Source organism: Pelodiscus sinensis, chromosome 6, assembly GCF_052426305.1.
Source record: "Pelodiscus sinensis isolate ZL-2025 chromosome 6, ASM5242630v1, whole genome shotgun sequence".
Taxonomy (NCBI): domain Eukaryota; kingdom Metazoa; phylum Chordata; order Testudines; family Trionychidae; genus Pelodiscus; species Pelodiscus sinensis.
The window spans coordinates 107,503,560-107,521,493 of NC_143057.1; the positions used below are offsets into that span (position 1 = coordinate 107,503,560).

At 43.5% G+C, this 17,934-nt stretch overlaps 1 protein-coding gene across 2 annotated transcripts in view; it reads right to left on the bottom strand.

Annotated features, from left to right (window-relative positions):
- Positions 1–6,667: 6,667 nt before the first annotated feature.
- Positions 6,668–17,934, bottom strand: part of SPEF2 (sperm flagellar and cilia associated 2) — a 208,488-nt gene continuing 197,221 nt past the window's right edge. For both annotated transcript variants that reach the window (XM_089779424.1, XM_014570185.4), the window contains one exon: positions 6,668–7,210. In XM_089779424.1, the coding sequence (XP_089635550.1) occupies positions 7,133–7,210 (78 nt within the window). In that variant the 3' untranslated portion in view covers positions 6,668–7,132. The remainder of the gene's footprint in view (positions 7,211–17,934) is intronic.

The following is a 17,934-nucleotide window of genomic DNA, read 5'->3' on the forward strand; positions in this document are numbered from 1 at the left end:
GTCACTTTCCGACACTGAACTGCACTAGAATGTCCTATTCAGAGTTTAGTTTGTTTTCCTAGCCATGTTGTTGCATTTATGTTAGTGGTTTGCATTTAACATAGTTAGTTAGTTAAAGGGGTATCCTTTCAAATCATGTAGTGAAACAGCACATACAGCTCAATTTACACTTTTCACTCACATGGAATAAAATGGAACGAAGTGGTTTTTAACAAGCTGACACACTTTTCCTTTGAACAGCATAAAGCAGGTAAGTGGTTGAACCTCGACTTCAATGGAAATGTTGAGGTATGAACCACAGAACAAACTAAGGAACATTTCTTGTCATTATGGAAACAGTGTGACAACTTCCAGTCATATTTTAAGGGGAGAAAAAGACCCTAATATTTTGATCAATAGCCCCAATATTACCTTTCTAGTGTTCTGCCTCTCACTGTGCCAGATGGTGCCCCTGTCGATTTGCATGTAGAGGGAACCTGTGTATGCTGATCTCCCCTTCTCTGTGTAGAAGGAAGGGACCAGCCAAGCCACTGCCCCTTGAACCTGCACAAGATTCTCTGTAAGCTGACTTCGATATAGGGTGAGGGGTGATCACAATCGGCCAGACAAAGAGGGTAGGAAATAGTGACAGAGCTGAAGTTGTGAGTACCTCACCTTCCCATCCCCCAGCTTAGTATGACTTATAAGACCCAGGCTAGGTCTATGCTTAAAAAAAAAAAGTGAAATTGACACAGCTGCATCACTCAGGGTATGTCTAGACTGCATACCTCTGTCAGCAGAGGGATGCAGATTAGGCAGGTCAATATTGCAAATGAGGCATGGATTTCAATATCCTATACCTAATTTGCATAAAAATGGCCACCGCGTTTTGCCAACTCAGCACTTTGTCAGCAAAAAGTGGCAGTCTAGAGGGGGATCTGTTGAGAAAGAAAGCCTTTTTCAACAGATCCCTTATGCCTCCTGCAAGAAGGTTTACAGGATCTGTTGAAAAAGGCTTTTGCACCTGGTGCAGTAACTGTTGCTGTTTGAGATGTGTCCCCTTATGCATGCTCCGTTCTAGGGTTAGCTCTAGAGAGCGACACTATTTCAGGGTACATCTGATATCCCAAAATAGCATTTTCTGTGTCTTAACAGCATGCCCATTATTTCAACATGTAATCAAAATAACAGGCTTGCTATTCCAACGTCCTGGTAAACCTCATTCCACGAGGAGTAAGGGACTTGTTGGAATAGTGCTCTATTTTGCGCGCCACTATGTAGACACACCCTAGGTGACTGCAGCAATGCTCCTACAGGTGGGATTTCAGAAAGGAGTAGATCTGAAGATAAGACAGTGGAGACCACTATGCAACAGCACCATCTTTACATCCTTGGGGCAGGTTGTTTCTCTTGAACCATCTACCAGATACACCTTGAGCCAGAGAACCTGGATATGGGAGTGGTAGATTTGCATGGTATCCTGGGAAAGGAAATGAGGAAGAGGATGCAGAGTGACGGTTTGGCAGACAGTTAGGTAGGGGAAATACATCTGTCTTGGCAGCACAGGAACTAAAATTATAACTCTAGATTTATTTTTCTTTATCTTGAGAAGGACCTTGGCTATTAGAGAAATCAATGGAATGTACACACGAGCCTGCTGTTCTATTGGAGGAGAAATGCATCAAGAGGGAATTTCATCTTTGATTTCAGTGGAAATAAGACTGGATGGTACCAAAGCCATACTGAAATCTACATACAATATATGGCAAAATTCCCATCTTAATCACAGATTTATGGTTTGAAGATAGATACAATTTCAGAAATTGGCTCTGTTCATCCTGGCTGTTAGGCTGCATGTGTCTTCTAAAGAATGGACATTCCTGTAGGGCTATTTTGACAGCTACCATTATTACTTACTAAAAGTACTGTATTAGCTTTTGTGATGATAGTTGTTTGAGGAATGAGGGCCTACTGTTGTACTGAACTACTAAACTACTAAATCTACTACTAAACTAATAAATCTTTGCTGAGAAGAAGAAAGAGGATATCACTTTTTGTGAACATTCCAGTATATGTATTTTATGATTGACCTATTACTGATTAAGACTACAATTCAGCAAAGGATTAAAGTTTAACTTAATGTACCTGCTGTAGTATTTTGCTGAATCAGAGCCTAACAAAATCACTGCATAGTCCTTCCAGGTGTGCTCAACTCAAAAGACTATCTGAAGTTAATATTATAAAAGAGGACTGCAGAACATAAAGCAGAATAATATTTAGAAGACACTAGACTGTAGAATCATAAGGTGTCCCTGAGGCCTGTCTACACTAGACCAAGCAGGTCATATTAAGGTACTCCATACAGCTATACAAAATGCATAACCAAGCCACTGCAGCATCTACACTGTGGGAGGCTGACACTCCCATCGGCTTCCTTTACTACTTGCAGAATGAATAGTACAGGACACCAGTGGGGCTGCCTTCAGCTTTCAATTCGGGGGGGGGGGGGGTCTACACTAGACCTGCTAAATTGAATGCTAGCAGAGCGATCTCTGAGGATTGATCTTCTCTGTAGTGTAGTCATGCCCCCAGAGTACATTTAACTAGCTCAAAGAATTTCTATCTAATTTTTCAAAGATGCTGAATACCTGAATTTCTCATTGACCTTAATAGGATTTGTGGATGCTCAGCACTTCTGAATATAAGAGGACTGATTTTTATTAGGAGAACATTGGTGTATAATCTTTCCAGCAAAATGACAGCTTCACCCTTTGGCACAACAGCTACCTTGTATCAAATGAAGCTAAATTTGGAATGATGGTGATTCCCCACATTCTGGAAAAGTATTAGAATTGCATATGGAGGCTATTCTTTAAATGAAGGGGGAAACATAGTACTAGAATGTTTTTAGAATACTGCATGAACAAAAATGAATTTTTGATTGAGTTGCCCTATGGCAGGGGAAGAACAGATATTGAAGAGAATGGATTAGTATGCATGCATCATACTGTTTGTTGTCATAGGTAAAACGAGGATGTGGAGGTTTCAGCATGGTTTGCGGGGGCACAACAAGCTGATTGCTGTTTCTAAGATAGTACCCAGTTACAATGTACCAGTGTGGTTAGCATGAAGTATATAGACCGCAGAGACACAACATTATTTACTGAAAGCTGATGAGCTTTGTATGTCACATGGAGATGCTTTGAACTGCTACCACTAGTTTACAACTTTCCTTTCAAATTCTGATTGCTTAAATCAGCTAAAAAACTGTAAGTGTCAGTGTTGTTATCAAGAAAGTCTAAAATGTAAGGCAATGTGTTTATTAAGCCATTGTGACAGGCCTAATGCAGACTGTTAGAGAGGTCTTGAAAGGCTCTAATCTAAAACTGACATTTTCTGCTGGATACACCGTATTTACTTTTTGATACACAATTGCTTTATACTTCAAGAAAACCACTTCACAAACCTTAAAAAGAGTATTCTAATCAGAACTGACAGTGAGCTTTAGTTAGCACTACATTAATATATCTGGAGTACACAACTAAAATGTAAAAGATATCTTGAAATTAAAAAGATGCAGCGAGAAACAGCTAACCAGAGGTCAAAAGTTGGTTAATCTGTTTTGATAAAATATCCCTGAGTCAGCAAACCACTTAAGCATGAGCTTAACTTTAAGGCAGTGGTTCTTAAACCTTTTGGCCTGTAGACCACCCAGCTCAATATAAACCATTTCGCAGACCACCAGTTGCTAATGGAAACTCACCATTAATTATGTAATTGTGCCCAAGCCATTTTGCTAGTGCTGCAGCTAGGGAGAATGGGATAATTTAAATAGACTAAGCATCTTAACATTCTCATGTTACTTTATCAAATTTCATCTTAAATAAAGAAAAATATTAATTTATGTCCAACACAAAAGATTTCAATATTTTCTTTATTTATGGCAGGGATGGAGAACCTTTTTGCATCTGGGGTCACTGACCCACAAAAAAAAAATCAGTTGACAACACAAGTGAGAAGCAAAAAAACTTCTCTAAAAAAACCCCAACCCTCACTGATGTGGCCCTCTAACTCCACTCCAAGGAGCCACTTGCTCTGCCTCTCTTTGTGAGCTGGGTCTGTTGGGGAAGGTTGGGTATTTCTTCACCTTCCCCCCACCTTGAGCCCTCTGAGCTGGAAGCCGGAGCTGGTGCTGCAGCCTCATGGCTGCATGGCAACCACCAGGCTGTTCAACCACCACAACTGTTCAAACAGCTCTCTGCTGTGTGGAGGGTAGGGCTGAATTGGAGCTGTAGACTACCTGGGAGGTGGCTGCGGACCACACTTTGAAAACCACTGCTTTAAGGTTATGAGAAGCCCCATTGACTTACTGTCAACTCATATTTTTAAGACTTAAGTATTGAACTCATGCTTAAATTCTGTGCTGAATCAGGTCTGAGCAAAGTCTGAGAAAGTTTTAATACATAAAATACATAAATCTCACAGGGAATTACAAATGCAGAAAATATGCCAAAATGGCAATGTGTTAGCCAGGTAGAGGTAGACAGCCTGGTAAGTGAATACTTCCTGTACATGCTGCAAGGTTAATCTACTATATATTTGAGAGAGTTCATCTGTCTGTGAGTGTGTCAACGCTGCCTAAACTAGGAACTAGGACCATCAAATTTGGTATGCAGCTTTCTCTTCGTATAACTTAAAGCAAGGTAAGGCAAGGTAAATGGGATGTGCCTGAAATGGGATTGTTTCTCATAAAACAGGAAGGGGGTGGGTCTCTGGTATATAATGACCACATGAGGGCAGAAGGGGATATGGGATGGAAAGCAGGGATAGTTATACTGTATAATGATGGCATGTGGGCAGCAAGGGGTCAGAGATAGGGACCAGGACAGTTATAACTTCATTGGGCAGCAGGAGGCAGAGGTGGAAGAAGGGACAGCTATCTACTATATATCTGTGGTAGCGATGTAGCCGTGTTAGTCTGGGGTAGCTGAAGCAAAATGCAGGACAATGTAGCACTTTAAAGACTAACAAGATGGTTTATTAGATGATGAGCTTTCGTGGGCCAGACCCACTTCCTCAGATCGAATAATGAAAGAAAACAGTCACAACCATATATACCAAAGGATACAATTTAAAAAAATGAACACACATGAAAAGGACAAATCACATTACAGAACAGAAGGGGGATGTGGGGAGGGGAGGGGAAAGGAAGGTGAATGCCAGTGAGTTAATGCTATTAGAGGTGGGGAAGGGGAAATGTCTGTGAGTTAATAGTATTAGAGGTGATAATTGGGGAAGCTGTCTTTGTAATGTGTAAGATAGTTGGGGTCTTTGTTAAGTCCGGTGCGGAGGGTGTCGAATTTTAGCATGAATGCCAGTTCAGAGGATTCCCTTTCAAGTGCAGATTTGAATGTCTTCTGAAGTAGGATGCAGGTTAGCAGGTCATTGAGACTGTGTCCTTTCTGGTTGAAATGACAAGAAACTGTTTTCTCTTTGTGATCTTGTCTGATATCTGTTTTGTGGGCATTAATCCTTTGGCGAAGTGTCTGAGATGTTTGTCCAATGTACATAGCAGACGGACACTTTCGGCACATGATAGCATAGATTATATTTCTGGATGCGCAGGAATATATGTTCTTGATCTTATAACTCACTTGGTTATCCTCTGTTTTCAAGTATCTAAAAGGGCATTACAAGGATGAGGGAGTAAAACTGTTCTAATTGGCCTCTGAAGATAGGACAAGAAGCAAAGAGCTTAAATTGTAGCAAGTGAGATTTAGGTTGGACATTAGCAAAAACTTCCTAACTGTCAGGGTGGTTAAACATTGGAATAAATTGCTTAGGGAGGTTGTAGAATCTCCATTACTGGAGATATTTAAGAGACATCTATCAGGGATGATCTAGATCTGTGGTCCCCAATCCGGTGCCCGCGGGCGCCATGGCACCAGCCGGGCCCTTTACGTGCGCCCGCGGAGCAATCTGGGCTGGCCCCGCCCCCAGGCGTGCGGCAGGTGCCAGCCCCGGGCGCATTGCCAGCCCCGGCCCCGGGTGCACCGCGCATGCCAGTGCCGACCCTGACCCCCGCCCCTGGGTGCGCCGTGCATGCCCTTGCCAGCCTTGGCCCCGCCCCCGGGGGCGCCACGTGTGCCCTTGCCGGCCCTGGCCCTGGCCCCAGGGGTGCCGCACATGCCCTTGCCGGCCCTGGCCCTGGCCTTGGCCCCGGCCCCAGGGGCGCCGCGTGTGCCCGCGCCGGCCCCGGCCGCGCAGAACCTGGGCAACCCCTGCACGGGATCGCGGCACATGCCGGTGCCAACCTTGGGTGTGCGGCGCATGCTTGGCCCCGCCCCCAGTCACGTGGCCTGTGAGTGACCCCTCCCCTGTACGTGCAGCGCGTAAGCAGCCCCGCCCCCAGGCGCCCGGCAGCCCCAAAACGTTGAGGACCACTGATCTAGATGGTGGTTTGGCCTGCCGTGAGGGCGGGGGACTGGACTTAATGAGCTCTTGAGGTTCCTTCCAGTTGTAGTATTCTATGATTTTATCATATCATAAAAACAATGATTTCAAAGTTCACTGAGAAATTTTACTATTGTGAACACTATGCGCTTGCACTGGAAAATGAGCTTGGAAACATTTCCAACAGATTGTAATTAGCTAGAAATAATATATTAAAACCGGAAAGGTTAGAAAACAAGGTTTTAATACTTCTAGTATCAATAAGTATTACAATTTCACATACATTAGGGCTTTTCTGTAGTTTTTCATCGTTTAATTGAGAGAAAATTCTGTTTTCACTTACATTACCAGTTCATTAGTTTGAAATTGTGGGTTGCTGTATACAATTACCAAATATCAATGTTTGTGTCATATTCCACCAATATTAACAAAAGATAGCTTTGCATACAGAAATGGCAGATATTCCATTACTATAAAATTATTAAAGAACATCATAAACTCAACTAAAATCAGCTTTATTTTATTTAGAAATGTTAACAAAAATAGCAACACTTCTTTAATCAAGTATAATTTTATTTAAAGCAGAGTACAGATAGCATGTAATATGCTTAATTATTATAGGATTTGACCTGTAGTCCTTACTCTTATAAGTAGACAAGTCCCAATTCCAACAAAAACCTCCCTGTTTAATTCTTTTTTTTCATATTTTTACATCTTTATATATTTCTCCATCAGTTGATTGTGTCTGTTCATCTAACTGTAGAATCACCTTAATATTCTACAGATGAGAAAATTGAAAACAAAGTTAAAAGGCATGTCAGGTAACTTTTAGGTCACAATTTGATATACCTAAACACTATCATAAATTAGTAAGTAACAATCTTTCTTTATAAGCTAACTGTCCTATTAATGGGCAGGAGATGTAAGTATATAACTTGCATTTTAACTGGGATTTATTTATGTAAATCACTCTTTCCATATATCAAATAAGATATTCAATGTATTTTATTAAAAAAAATTGGCACTGTTGCTCGACTAAGGCTCAACAGAATATTTTGTAAAGAAAATTACAGCTTTTTATATCATTTGTATAGTGCCAATATCGTTCCTCTATACTACTACTACATGATATTATCAGACCAAATAATTACAAGTTAGCATATCATTAATTAAAGAATAATTGTCTATTATAGGCTTTAAATATTTATATTACAGAATAAAGAATAATTTCTTTTTCATTATGGAGTTGTTATATATATTGTTTCAAAAAAATCAGTATATGGGGTGGTGCACCAAGCATGTGATGTGAATATCAAGGTATATTGCTCTTAATTTGTGTCAAGTTTGAATTTTAATAACCAAATCTAAGAAATTCAGTGTTAAGACTTTAACCTATCTTCTTATCCAGGCACTGCATCAGTGTGTATTTTGTAGAGAAGTGCTTAAGAAATGGTGGCCAACTTAGAATCTTTCCTTTTGCTGGTTTAATTTTAACAGTTAATTTTTGTGAAAAAACCTTTTTCTCTATTCTATGTACTGAGCAATTAAAACTGTAAAAGAAAGTCCCATGTTTATGTCACTCATTAATCTATCCAATTACATATTTGATATAATGGTATGAATTTGCACTGTTGATTTTTATCTATCTGCCTAACTTTGGGTTTCCTAGGCTATGTCTACACTACCAGGTTATTTATTTTGAAATAATAACTCCAGAAATAGCTCATTCCTCTTCACAAGCAGGAGTTATTTCGTAATAACAAGCCCATTATTTCGAAATAACAGGCTTGGTAATGTGGATGCTTACCTTGTTATTTTGAAATAAGGGGAATTCTTTCAAAATAACTCCCCAGTGTAGACATGCCCGTAGAGTACTCTCCATGGCAGTATCTAGCTGCTTCTGTGGTAAATTAGGTCTGCATCTGGCTTCATTAATCTTTTCCTTTTTTTTCCCCCTAAGAGAGGAGACATTGCTTGGCACATGAACATATGTGGTTTTTGGTGCTGTTTTTGTTTTTCCACTTCTCTCTCTCTGTCTCTTCCTGTCCCTCCCCCAATAACTAGATTATAAACACTTCATGGTAGGAACTCTCTCTCAACTTTTTTAGTGTTTGTAGAGGCCCTCGCACTTATGAATTCTGATTCCGATTGGAATATCTTTATACAACAATTTACAAATAACAGAGTAATAATATGGGTGAAAAACTTTGTCAGAGAGTAAGGACTTGCCTTGCACTCTTTCAGCTTCGCTTGACCTGCTCTAGAAGTTCACTTCACGGGAGTGATTTATTCCCAAGACAGTGCTGGCAATGCATCCTATAGGTCAGGCGTGGGCAATAAAACAGTGGCATTTTGCCAGTGTTAGCCCCTAGCAGGTTGCAGCCACTATATTTACCTGCACCTCTACAGGTACGAGCAACTGAAGCTCCCATTGGCCATGGATCACTGTTCCCGGCCAATGGGAGCTGACAGAAGTGGCACAGACTGGATAGTGCTCCCTGCAGCTCCTATTAGCTGGGAATGGCATTATGCAGCCAATAGGTGCTGCATTCGTCCGTACCTGCAGCAGCTGCAGGTAAATATAGTGGCAGCGGCCTGCCAGAGGCTAACCCTGGTGAACCACATCTGGGCCACGGGCTGGTGTTTGCCTTCCCCTGCTATAGGTACAAGTATAAAGAGGACAGCTTGAACACAAATGAAAAGTTCTTCAGGACAAATTCTGCCTCAGTTAGGGTATGTATACACTACCACCCTAGTTTGAACTAGGGTGGTTAATGTAGGCAACCGAAGTTGCAAATGAAGCCCGGGATTTAAATATCCTGGGCTTCATTTGCATCTTACCAGGCGCCGCCATTTTTAAAGCCCCAGTAGTTCAGACTCCGTGCCCGCGGCTACACTTGCAAATGAAGCCCGGGATTTGAATTTCCTGGGCTTCATTTGCATAAGCGGGGCGCCGCCATTTTTAAAACCCCGCTCGTTCGAACCCCATGCAGCGCGGCTACACGGGGTACGAACTAGGTAGTTCGAACTAGGCTTCCCTGATGCCAGGGAATTATATTTTTGACACTCTAGAATGTATAGTTTATTACTAAAGTTTGCTTTTTAAAATATATAGTTGTGAAAAATCAGTAAAACTGCAAGGAACTACTATTTATTACCATGGGAAAAATGCACCTTTGACATGCCGTATGGGTAGGAAGCAGAAATCGTACATTCAAGATATACTATACAAATATATTTTAAACATTATTCTAAAATGTGCAATGATTCATATGATTCATGATCTGAAGCAGTGGGGGAAATGACATCAAAATGACACAGAAAATGCTACATGTACAAAGGAAACCTTCTTCTAGGAAGCTTCAATGTTTGTAACCAACAATTACAAAAGAAACCAAAGTTCTCAATGACCTCAAAAACACTGCAGAGTTAACTGTTTCTGCTCTTGATCAATAACTCCAACAGACAGAAATGTTTTTTTTCTTCAGTTTCATGCAAGAATAATGTGTCTTGATATCTGAACCAATGTTTATAATGGTTAGCCATAAACATATATTTTCATGGGTGTTTACATTTCTAAAGTCATCACTGATGGAACACAAGATGGAGTCAGACCACACATTGGTCTCACTTCTCAAAAACGTACTTAAATCCCTTTTAGAAGTTGAGCTAAATCTTCTCTAATACACCATACACACAGAAATTGTTTCTCACGATTCAGAAGTATCATCAGCATTGGATAGAAGCAGACAGAGATTCATTAATGCTCTTCCTGCCCTGAGTATTAAATAACTTATTTACTGTGCATGGAAGAGATTAGGAGGGGGCAACTTGCACTCCTTACTAAGTAAGGATTAAAGGAATTGCCCTTATGAGTTGAAGCATAATTCCCAATATTCCCAATATCATACTGATTTCACAGGGAAGGTCAGTGTTTGTCAAATTGGGAGTCCTGACCCAAAAAGGTGTTGCAGAGGGGTTACAAGATTATTTTAGGGGGAATCATAGTATTACCACCCTTACCCCTGTGTTGTCTTCAGAGCTGGGTGGCTAGCAAGTGGCAGCAGCTAACTGAGGACTAGCACAGTGGCACAGATATAAGGGTGGAAATACCATGCCAGCCTTTATTCCAAGGGTTGGCAACCTATGGAGATATGGCTCTTCTGGAGACCCAGCTCAACCCCTTCCCTCCCCAGCTATCCCATAGCTGAGAGCCAGTGCTGGCACTACAGCCTTCTGACCCCCACAAGACTGGAATATCAGCACCGGTTTCCTGTGGGGAGGGGGAGGATTGGGGTGAGAAAGCCCCGAGCCTCCCCATAAGATCCAACATGTGTGAAACGAGTGGAGTGAAAAATGGCTCAGTTCACTGTCCTTTTTTTTCCCCCAGCCTGCGGGGAACCAGGAAGCAAAAAATGGCTTTGTGCATAGTCCCATTCCCCGCCCCCCAGGAAACACTTCCTGGAGGCTTCCCCTGCGAATTCTGCCTGGAGGCTTCCTTCCAGAGCATGGAAGCAGTGGGAAGTCGTGTTACATGTGGCATGAAAGCAAGTAAGTGTCCTCCTGAGACCTCATGCCCAGACCCTGCACTCCCCCAACTCACCGCCCCCATCCAGACAGCCTGCCCCAGCCCATTCCTGCCCCTTGCCCAGACACCCTGCCCCATCACCTTGTCCCCAGCCCCCTAGCCAGACACACTGCCCCCTGGCAGACAGCCTGTCCCAGTCTGTTCCTGTCCCCTGCCCAGACAGCCTCCCCCCAGGCTCCTCCTGCCCTCTACCCCCTTGCCAGGCAGCCTGCCCCAAACCCATTCCTGCCCCCTGGCCAGACACCCACCTCCCAGCCCCCTCCCGCCTCCTGACCAGACAGCATGCCCCCAGCCCGCTCCTGCCCCTGGATGGACACCTTGCCTCCTCCCCCCTCTTGCCCCCTCCCCGCTGCCAGACACCCAACTCCCAGCCTGCTCCTGCACCCTACCTTCCACCCAGACCTCACACCTTCAGCCCCCATCTGGACACATCTTAACACTTCTGCACCCCCCCACACACATAAACCCTGAGCCCATCATACACTTGAACCCCCTGCCCTGAGCCCCTCATACTGCCACATCCCCAGCACTCTGCCATAACACTCCTGCACCCTCACACACCCCAACCCTGAGCCCATCACACATCTGAACTCCCTGCTGTGAGCCCATTATACCCCACAACACCAAACTCCCGCACTCCCACATCCCCAGACTCTTGCCCCCCCCACATTCCCAGTGTCCTGCTATAACACTCCTGCCTCCCCATACACCCCAACTTAATGCCCTGAGTCCCTCATACAGCCCAACCCAAACTCCTGCATCCTCACATCCCCAATCCCCTACCATAAGACTGATAGAAGACAGCCTGAATGCGTGCATGAAGCTGGGTTTGACTAGTCATGATGTAAACTTCAAATAAATGTGTGAAAAGATGCAGCAGCAGAAGTCCCATCAAATAAAATCTGTACAATGTTTAATTTATGTTATTATTAACAATTGTCAATTATCAATAATATTAAGTTGTATATTTTCAGTCATGCAAATGGGCATTTTTATACAGCACTTTGTTTACTACTTGTTCTGAATTTTGATGTAGTTTGACTCTTTGGTTTGAAAAGGTTGCCGACCCCTGCTTTATTCTGTTCTGCTACTGGCAGCAGCTCTGCCTTCAGAAATTGGCTCTCTAGCCAGTGGCCACTGCTCTCCAGCCTCCTAGCACTAAAGGTAGCATCACCACCACCAGAAACAAGGCAGAAATATTGGTAGCAGTACTACAATGCTCCTAAAATAACCTTGAAACCCCTCCCCGCACTTTATTTATGGATCAGGAGCCCTACATTACACCACCATGATATTTCAGATTTAAATAGCTGAACTCATGAAATTTATAATTTTTTAAATCCTCTGACTATGGAATTGACCAAACTGAACCTTGAATTTGGTAGGATCTTAACAATGGGACTCTGAATTGGATGAGGCCTCTAGGTACTACTGATGTATAGATAGTTAATAACAATATTAAATTTAAAAAACTTTAGGAGGAGAAGCCAGGAAGGAAGGGACTAAGCAGTTACATTTTATATATATATATATATATATATATATATATATATATATATATATATATATATATATATATATATATATATATATAAATGTATTTGAAATCTATGCTTTGATATGCTAAACTAAGAGATTTGGAACAAAAAGGAACTTAAATAATGTTTATGCATAAATACCCTAATGTTATCAAATGCATTAGAAAAACTGAGAGGCCAGGTGGATGAGGAAATATATTTTACTGAACCAACTTCTATGGTTAGAGAGAGAAGCTTGTAAAATTGCACAGAGAGGAGCTACAGTAAAACTCGGATGGTCCGGCATCTGATGGTCCGGCACTCCTGATGGTCCGGCACCTTCAGGAACCCGGAAGTGCTCCGGGCAGCCGGATCATTGGAGCTGCTCTGCTCCCAGCTTCCCCAATTCAGCCGCTGCTAAAACTGACCAGCGGCTGAATCGGGGAAGCTGGGGGCAGAGCAGCTGGGGCGCTGCTGGGTTGGTCCCGTAGCACTGCCCCTCGGGGCTGAGGGACCCACCTGGCAGCACCCCAGCTGTCCCCGATTCAGCCGCTGCTGAAATTGACCAGCGGCTGACTCCAGGAAGCCCGAGGCAGAGCTGCTCTGCTTCGGACTTCCTGGAGTCAGCCTCTGATCAGTTTCAGCAGCGGCTGACTTGGGTACACCTGGGACAGAGCAGCTGGGGTGCCGCTGGGTTGGTCCCGCAGCCCTGAGGTGCGGCGCTGTGGGGACCAACCTGGCAGCGCCCCAGCTGCTCTGTCCCAGGCATCTGGATTCAGCCGCTGTTAAAACAGACCAGCGGCTGACTCCAGGAAGCCCGGGGCAGAGCTGCTCTGCCTCGGGCTTCCTGGAGTCAGCCGCTGATCAGTATCAGCAGCGGCTGACTTGGAAATGCCTGGGGCAGAGCAGCTGGGGTGCTGCTGGGTTGGTCCAGTAGCACCGCTCCTCGGCGCTGTGGGACCAACCAGGCAGCCCCCCAGATGCTCTGCCCAGGCGTCCTGATTCAGCCGCTGCTGAAACTGACCAGCAGCTGACTCTAGGAAGTCCAGGGCAGAGCAGCTCTGTCTCGGGCATCCTGGAGTCAGCTGCTGATCAGTATCAGCAGCGGCTGACTTGGGGACACCTGGGGCAGAGCAGCTGGGGTGCTGCCGGGTTGGTCCAGTAGCGCCGAGGAGCGGCGCTGTGGGACCAACCCGGAAGCACCTCAGCTGCTCTGTTCCAGGCGTCCCCAAGAGCAGCTGGGGTGCTGCCAGGTTGGTCTCGGCGCGCCAAGGGTCGGCGCTACCGGACCAACCTGGCAGCACTCCAGCTACTCTGCTGCAGGTGTCCCCGATTCAGCCGCTGCTGAAACTGACCAGCAGCGGCTGAATCAGGAACGCCTGGGGCAGAGCCGGACTATTGGAAGGGGGAGCTATGAGGGGTCTGGGGTGGCATTCCCCCCACGCCAGACCCCTCATAGCCCCCCCTTCCGATAGTCCGGCAAATCTGATAATCCGGCACCACCTGGGTCCTAAAGGTGCTGGATTATCGGAAGTTTACTGTACAATAAAAGATATTACCTCACCCACATTATCTAATATACTGGGAATGACTTGGCTATAACAACACTGTATATATTAAAAATGTACATTTTATTTTGGATGGGAGACAAAAAAGATAACGACAATCTGATGGAAAAAGATACCAATCATCAAAATGTGCACATTACCCTCATTAACTAAGATTAAAGTATTGCATTAGAAATAAGTGATTATTTTAAACACTAAGGAGGTATTAGTAGATGTCAAAGATCTATTGCAGACTATTTCTGTAATTTAATTACAATGAAAAGAGTATTACATAAAATGCATCTGACAAAGTGGGTCTTTGCCCACGAAAGCTTATACTCCAATACATCTGTTAGTCTATAAGGGGCCACAGGACTCGTCACTTTTGCAGATTCAGACTAACATGGCTACCCCTCTGATACTTTACATAAAATGTATATAATGATTTTTTGACAGTTCTGAATTTAAATAAATGCTTAAACACATACACATACACACACTTTGTGTATGCTGGTGACAGGTGTGGACTGCCAACCCCGAAGAATAAAGTTGTCTGATGAGCCAAAAAAGGATAGATAGTAACAAAGAACTTATCCCACAATTCTAATCTGGAAAGAAAAACAACTCATACAAGGGTAGTAAAATCTTTGTGTCTATTCAGAAGTTGGTCTTTGTGCTGAGGCTAACAAAAAGGACACCAAACAGAGGTGGAGATTTATGATATGGGTTATTGGTTCACAAGGAATTAGACTGAGCCATCAAACTCATTTCAAATAGGTCAGCAAACATCCTATTAGACAGTAATTATTTTTCATCAAGATGCCATTGGTTTGATTTCAGTTGGTGACCCAGAAGTGAAAGGCCTTCTAAGTCTTAACAAGTTTCCTAAGGCAGCCAGTGCTCCAAAATGCATATTTTAAAATCCCGAATTTCATATTTAGAAGCAAATATTTCATCTATATCTAGCTAAATATTTTTCTGCATCTAGTGTTTATGACAGCAGAAGTAGAAACATTTTAACCTTAGAAACCACACCCTTGCTTTGCTATACTTATCTTGCAAAGGATCTCAACATAGCAGCACTGCGGTTGAACTTCATTTTTATAAAGATTTGTATATTCATTTGAGGATATATGGAAAAACCTTTTATGTTAAAGCTACTGTATTCTTAATTTTGCTTCATTGGAAAAGGGACGTTTACCTACCTATCAAATGTAGTTTTCCAAATAGGTTATCAAAATGGAACTATATTCCTGAGATTTTATGTGTTTTGGACAATGTAGTCAGATTTCTATAGAAAGGATATAGTGGCCACAAGGACTATGAGTATGCTCCTTCATGAATATTCACAATTGAGGCAAATTTGTAGAAGGAGCTATACCCTTAGTTTTTTCCCCCCCACTTAATCAGAATTTTACAGAAAGACTCCAAAGAAATGGAGATTATGGGCAGAGAGTATGGAACCACGCCTGTAACAAGTGTTATCGAATATAACCTTGCTTTCTTTTTCAGTACTATGAGTACAGAGCCCCATGTCTGTTGAGATTAATTAGCAATAAAAACCCTCTAAAGAAAATAGACTGGGGGTAACAGTTAAATAAAGATTTCAGATCAGCATCAAGCCAAGTCAAGCTGCCAAATCATGATATGTATGCATCAGAGCTTACTGACAGATCAAGAGATATTTCTTGAGCTCCAGACTGCCTTATGTATTTTCAGTATTAAAAGTATTCCTAAAACATGCTGCAGAAATAATTTTGGTCTCCACACTATGTACTAAGACCCTCAGGCTGTATCTACACTGCACCCCTTTTCCGGAAAAGGGATGCTAATGAGATGAGTTGGAATTGAAAATCTGTGGGGGATTTAAATATCCCCCGCGGCATTTGCATTTACATGGCTGCCACTTTTTTCCGGCTTGGGGATAAGCCGGAGAAAAGCGCCAGTCTAGACGCGATTCTCCAGAAAATAAGCCCTTTTCCGGAGGATTTCTTATTCCTACTTGAAAGTAGGAATTCCTTGAAAGTAGGAATAAGAAATCCTCCGGAAAAGGGCTTATTTTCCGGAGAATCGCGTCTAGACTGGCGCTTTTCTCCGGCTTATCCCCAAACCGGAAAAAAGCGGCAGCCATGTAAATGCAAATGCCGCGGGGGATTTAAATATTCCGACTCGTCTCATTAGCATCCCTTTTCCGGAAAGGGATGCCAATGTAGACGTAGCCTCAGGGTATGTCTACACTACCACCCTAGTTCGAACTAGGGTGGTTAATTTAGTCAATCGAAGTTGCAAATGAAGCCCGGGATTTAAATGAAACCTGGGATTTAAATATCCCGGGCTTCATTTGCATCTTGCCGGGCGCCGCCATTTTTAAATCCCCGGTAGTTCGGACCCCGCGGCTACACACGGCACGGAGTAGGTAGTTCGAATTAGGCTTTCTAATTTGAACTACCGTTACTCCTCGTGGAAAGCCTAATTCGAACTACCTACTCCATGCCGTGTGTAGCCACGGGCACGGAGTCCGAACTACCGGGGATTTAAAAATGGCAGCACCCGGCAAGATGCAAATGAAGCCCGGGATATTGCTTCATTTGCAACTTCGATTGACTACATTAACCACCCTAGTTCGAACTAGGGTGGTAGTATAGACATACCCCCAGATACTTGCAAGTTGGCATACACAGATTGTTGTACAGAAGATCCTACATTTGCATTCAGGGAAAATGACTCTGATTGGTCTTGCTCTTGAGCTTCTTGGAATCCTGATAATCTCCATTTACATATGAAAAACAAGATTATTTATGGATGTACTATAAAAACACTACAGCAGTGGTCTCCAACCTTTTTACACCGAAGATCACTTTTTAAATGTCAGGACAAGCCACGATCTACCCCATTGCTTACCCAAGATTTGACCCCTTCCATGAGGCCCCACCCTTTAGGTTTGCCTGCTCTCCATTACTTGCTATCCCCGGCCCTTATACATTCTCAGGGTATGGCTACACTGCCACTTTTTTTCAATCCTTCTGTTGGAAGAAATTTTTCCGACATTTGGCCTGTCTAGACTGGGTCAAATGTTGGAAAAACCCCTTCTTTGGGAAGCCCCCTCATATAAGGAATGAGGAATACAAGGGCTGCCAAAAGAGTGTGTTTGCCAGAAAAACTCCTGCAGTCTAGCTTCACTGTGCTGAGACAGGATGAGAGAATGAGGGATTTAGGGTGAGAATGAGGGATTTAGGTGTCGGAAAGCGTGAGAGGTGCAAGCTCTAGGAGGGAATTTGAATGCAGGAGGATGTGAAGAAGATGCTGGCTCAGGGAAGGGGGCTCCAGGCTGGGGAGTGTTGGGCTCAGGTGGAGGGTTGGGGTAGAATCATATAGCTGGAAGAGACCTCAGGAGGTCATCAAGTCCAGCCCACTGCCCACAGTAGGACCAATCCCAGCTAAATCAATCCAGCCAGAGCTTTGTCAAGCCGAGACTTAAAAACCTCTAGGGATGGAGATTCCACCACCTCCCTAGATGACCCATTCCAGTGCTTCACCACCCTCCTAGCGAAATAGATTTTCCTAATATCCAACCTAGACCACTCGCACTGTAACTTGAGACCATTACTCGGTGTCCTGCCATCCGTCACTACTGAGAACAGCCTTTCTCCGTCCTCTTTGGAACCTCCCTTCAGGAAGTTGAAGGCTGCTATCAAATCCCCCCTCACTCTTCTCTTCTGCAGACTAAACAAACCCAAATCCCTCAGTTTCTCCTCATACGTCATGCACTCCAGCCCCGTAATCATTTTGGTCACCTTCTTCTGGACACTCTCCAATGTGTCCACGTCTTTTCTATAGTGAGGGGCACAGA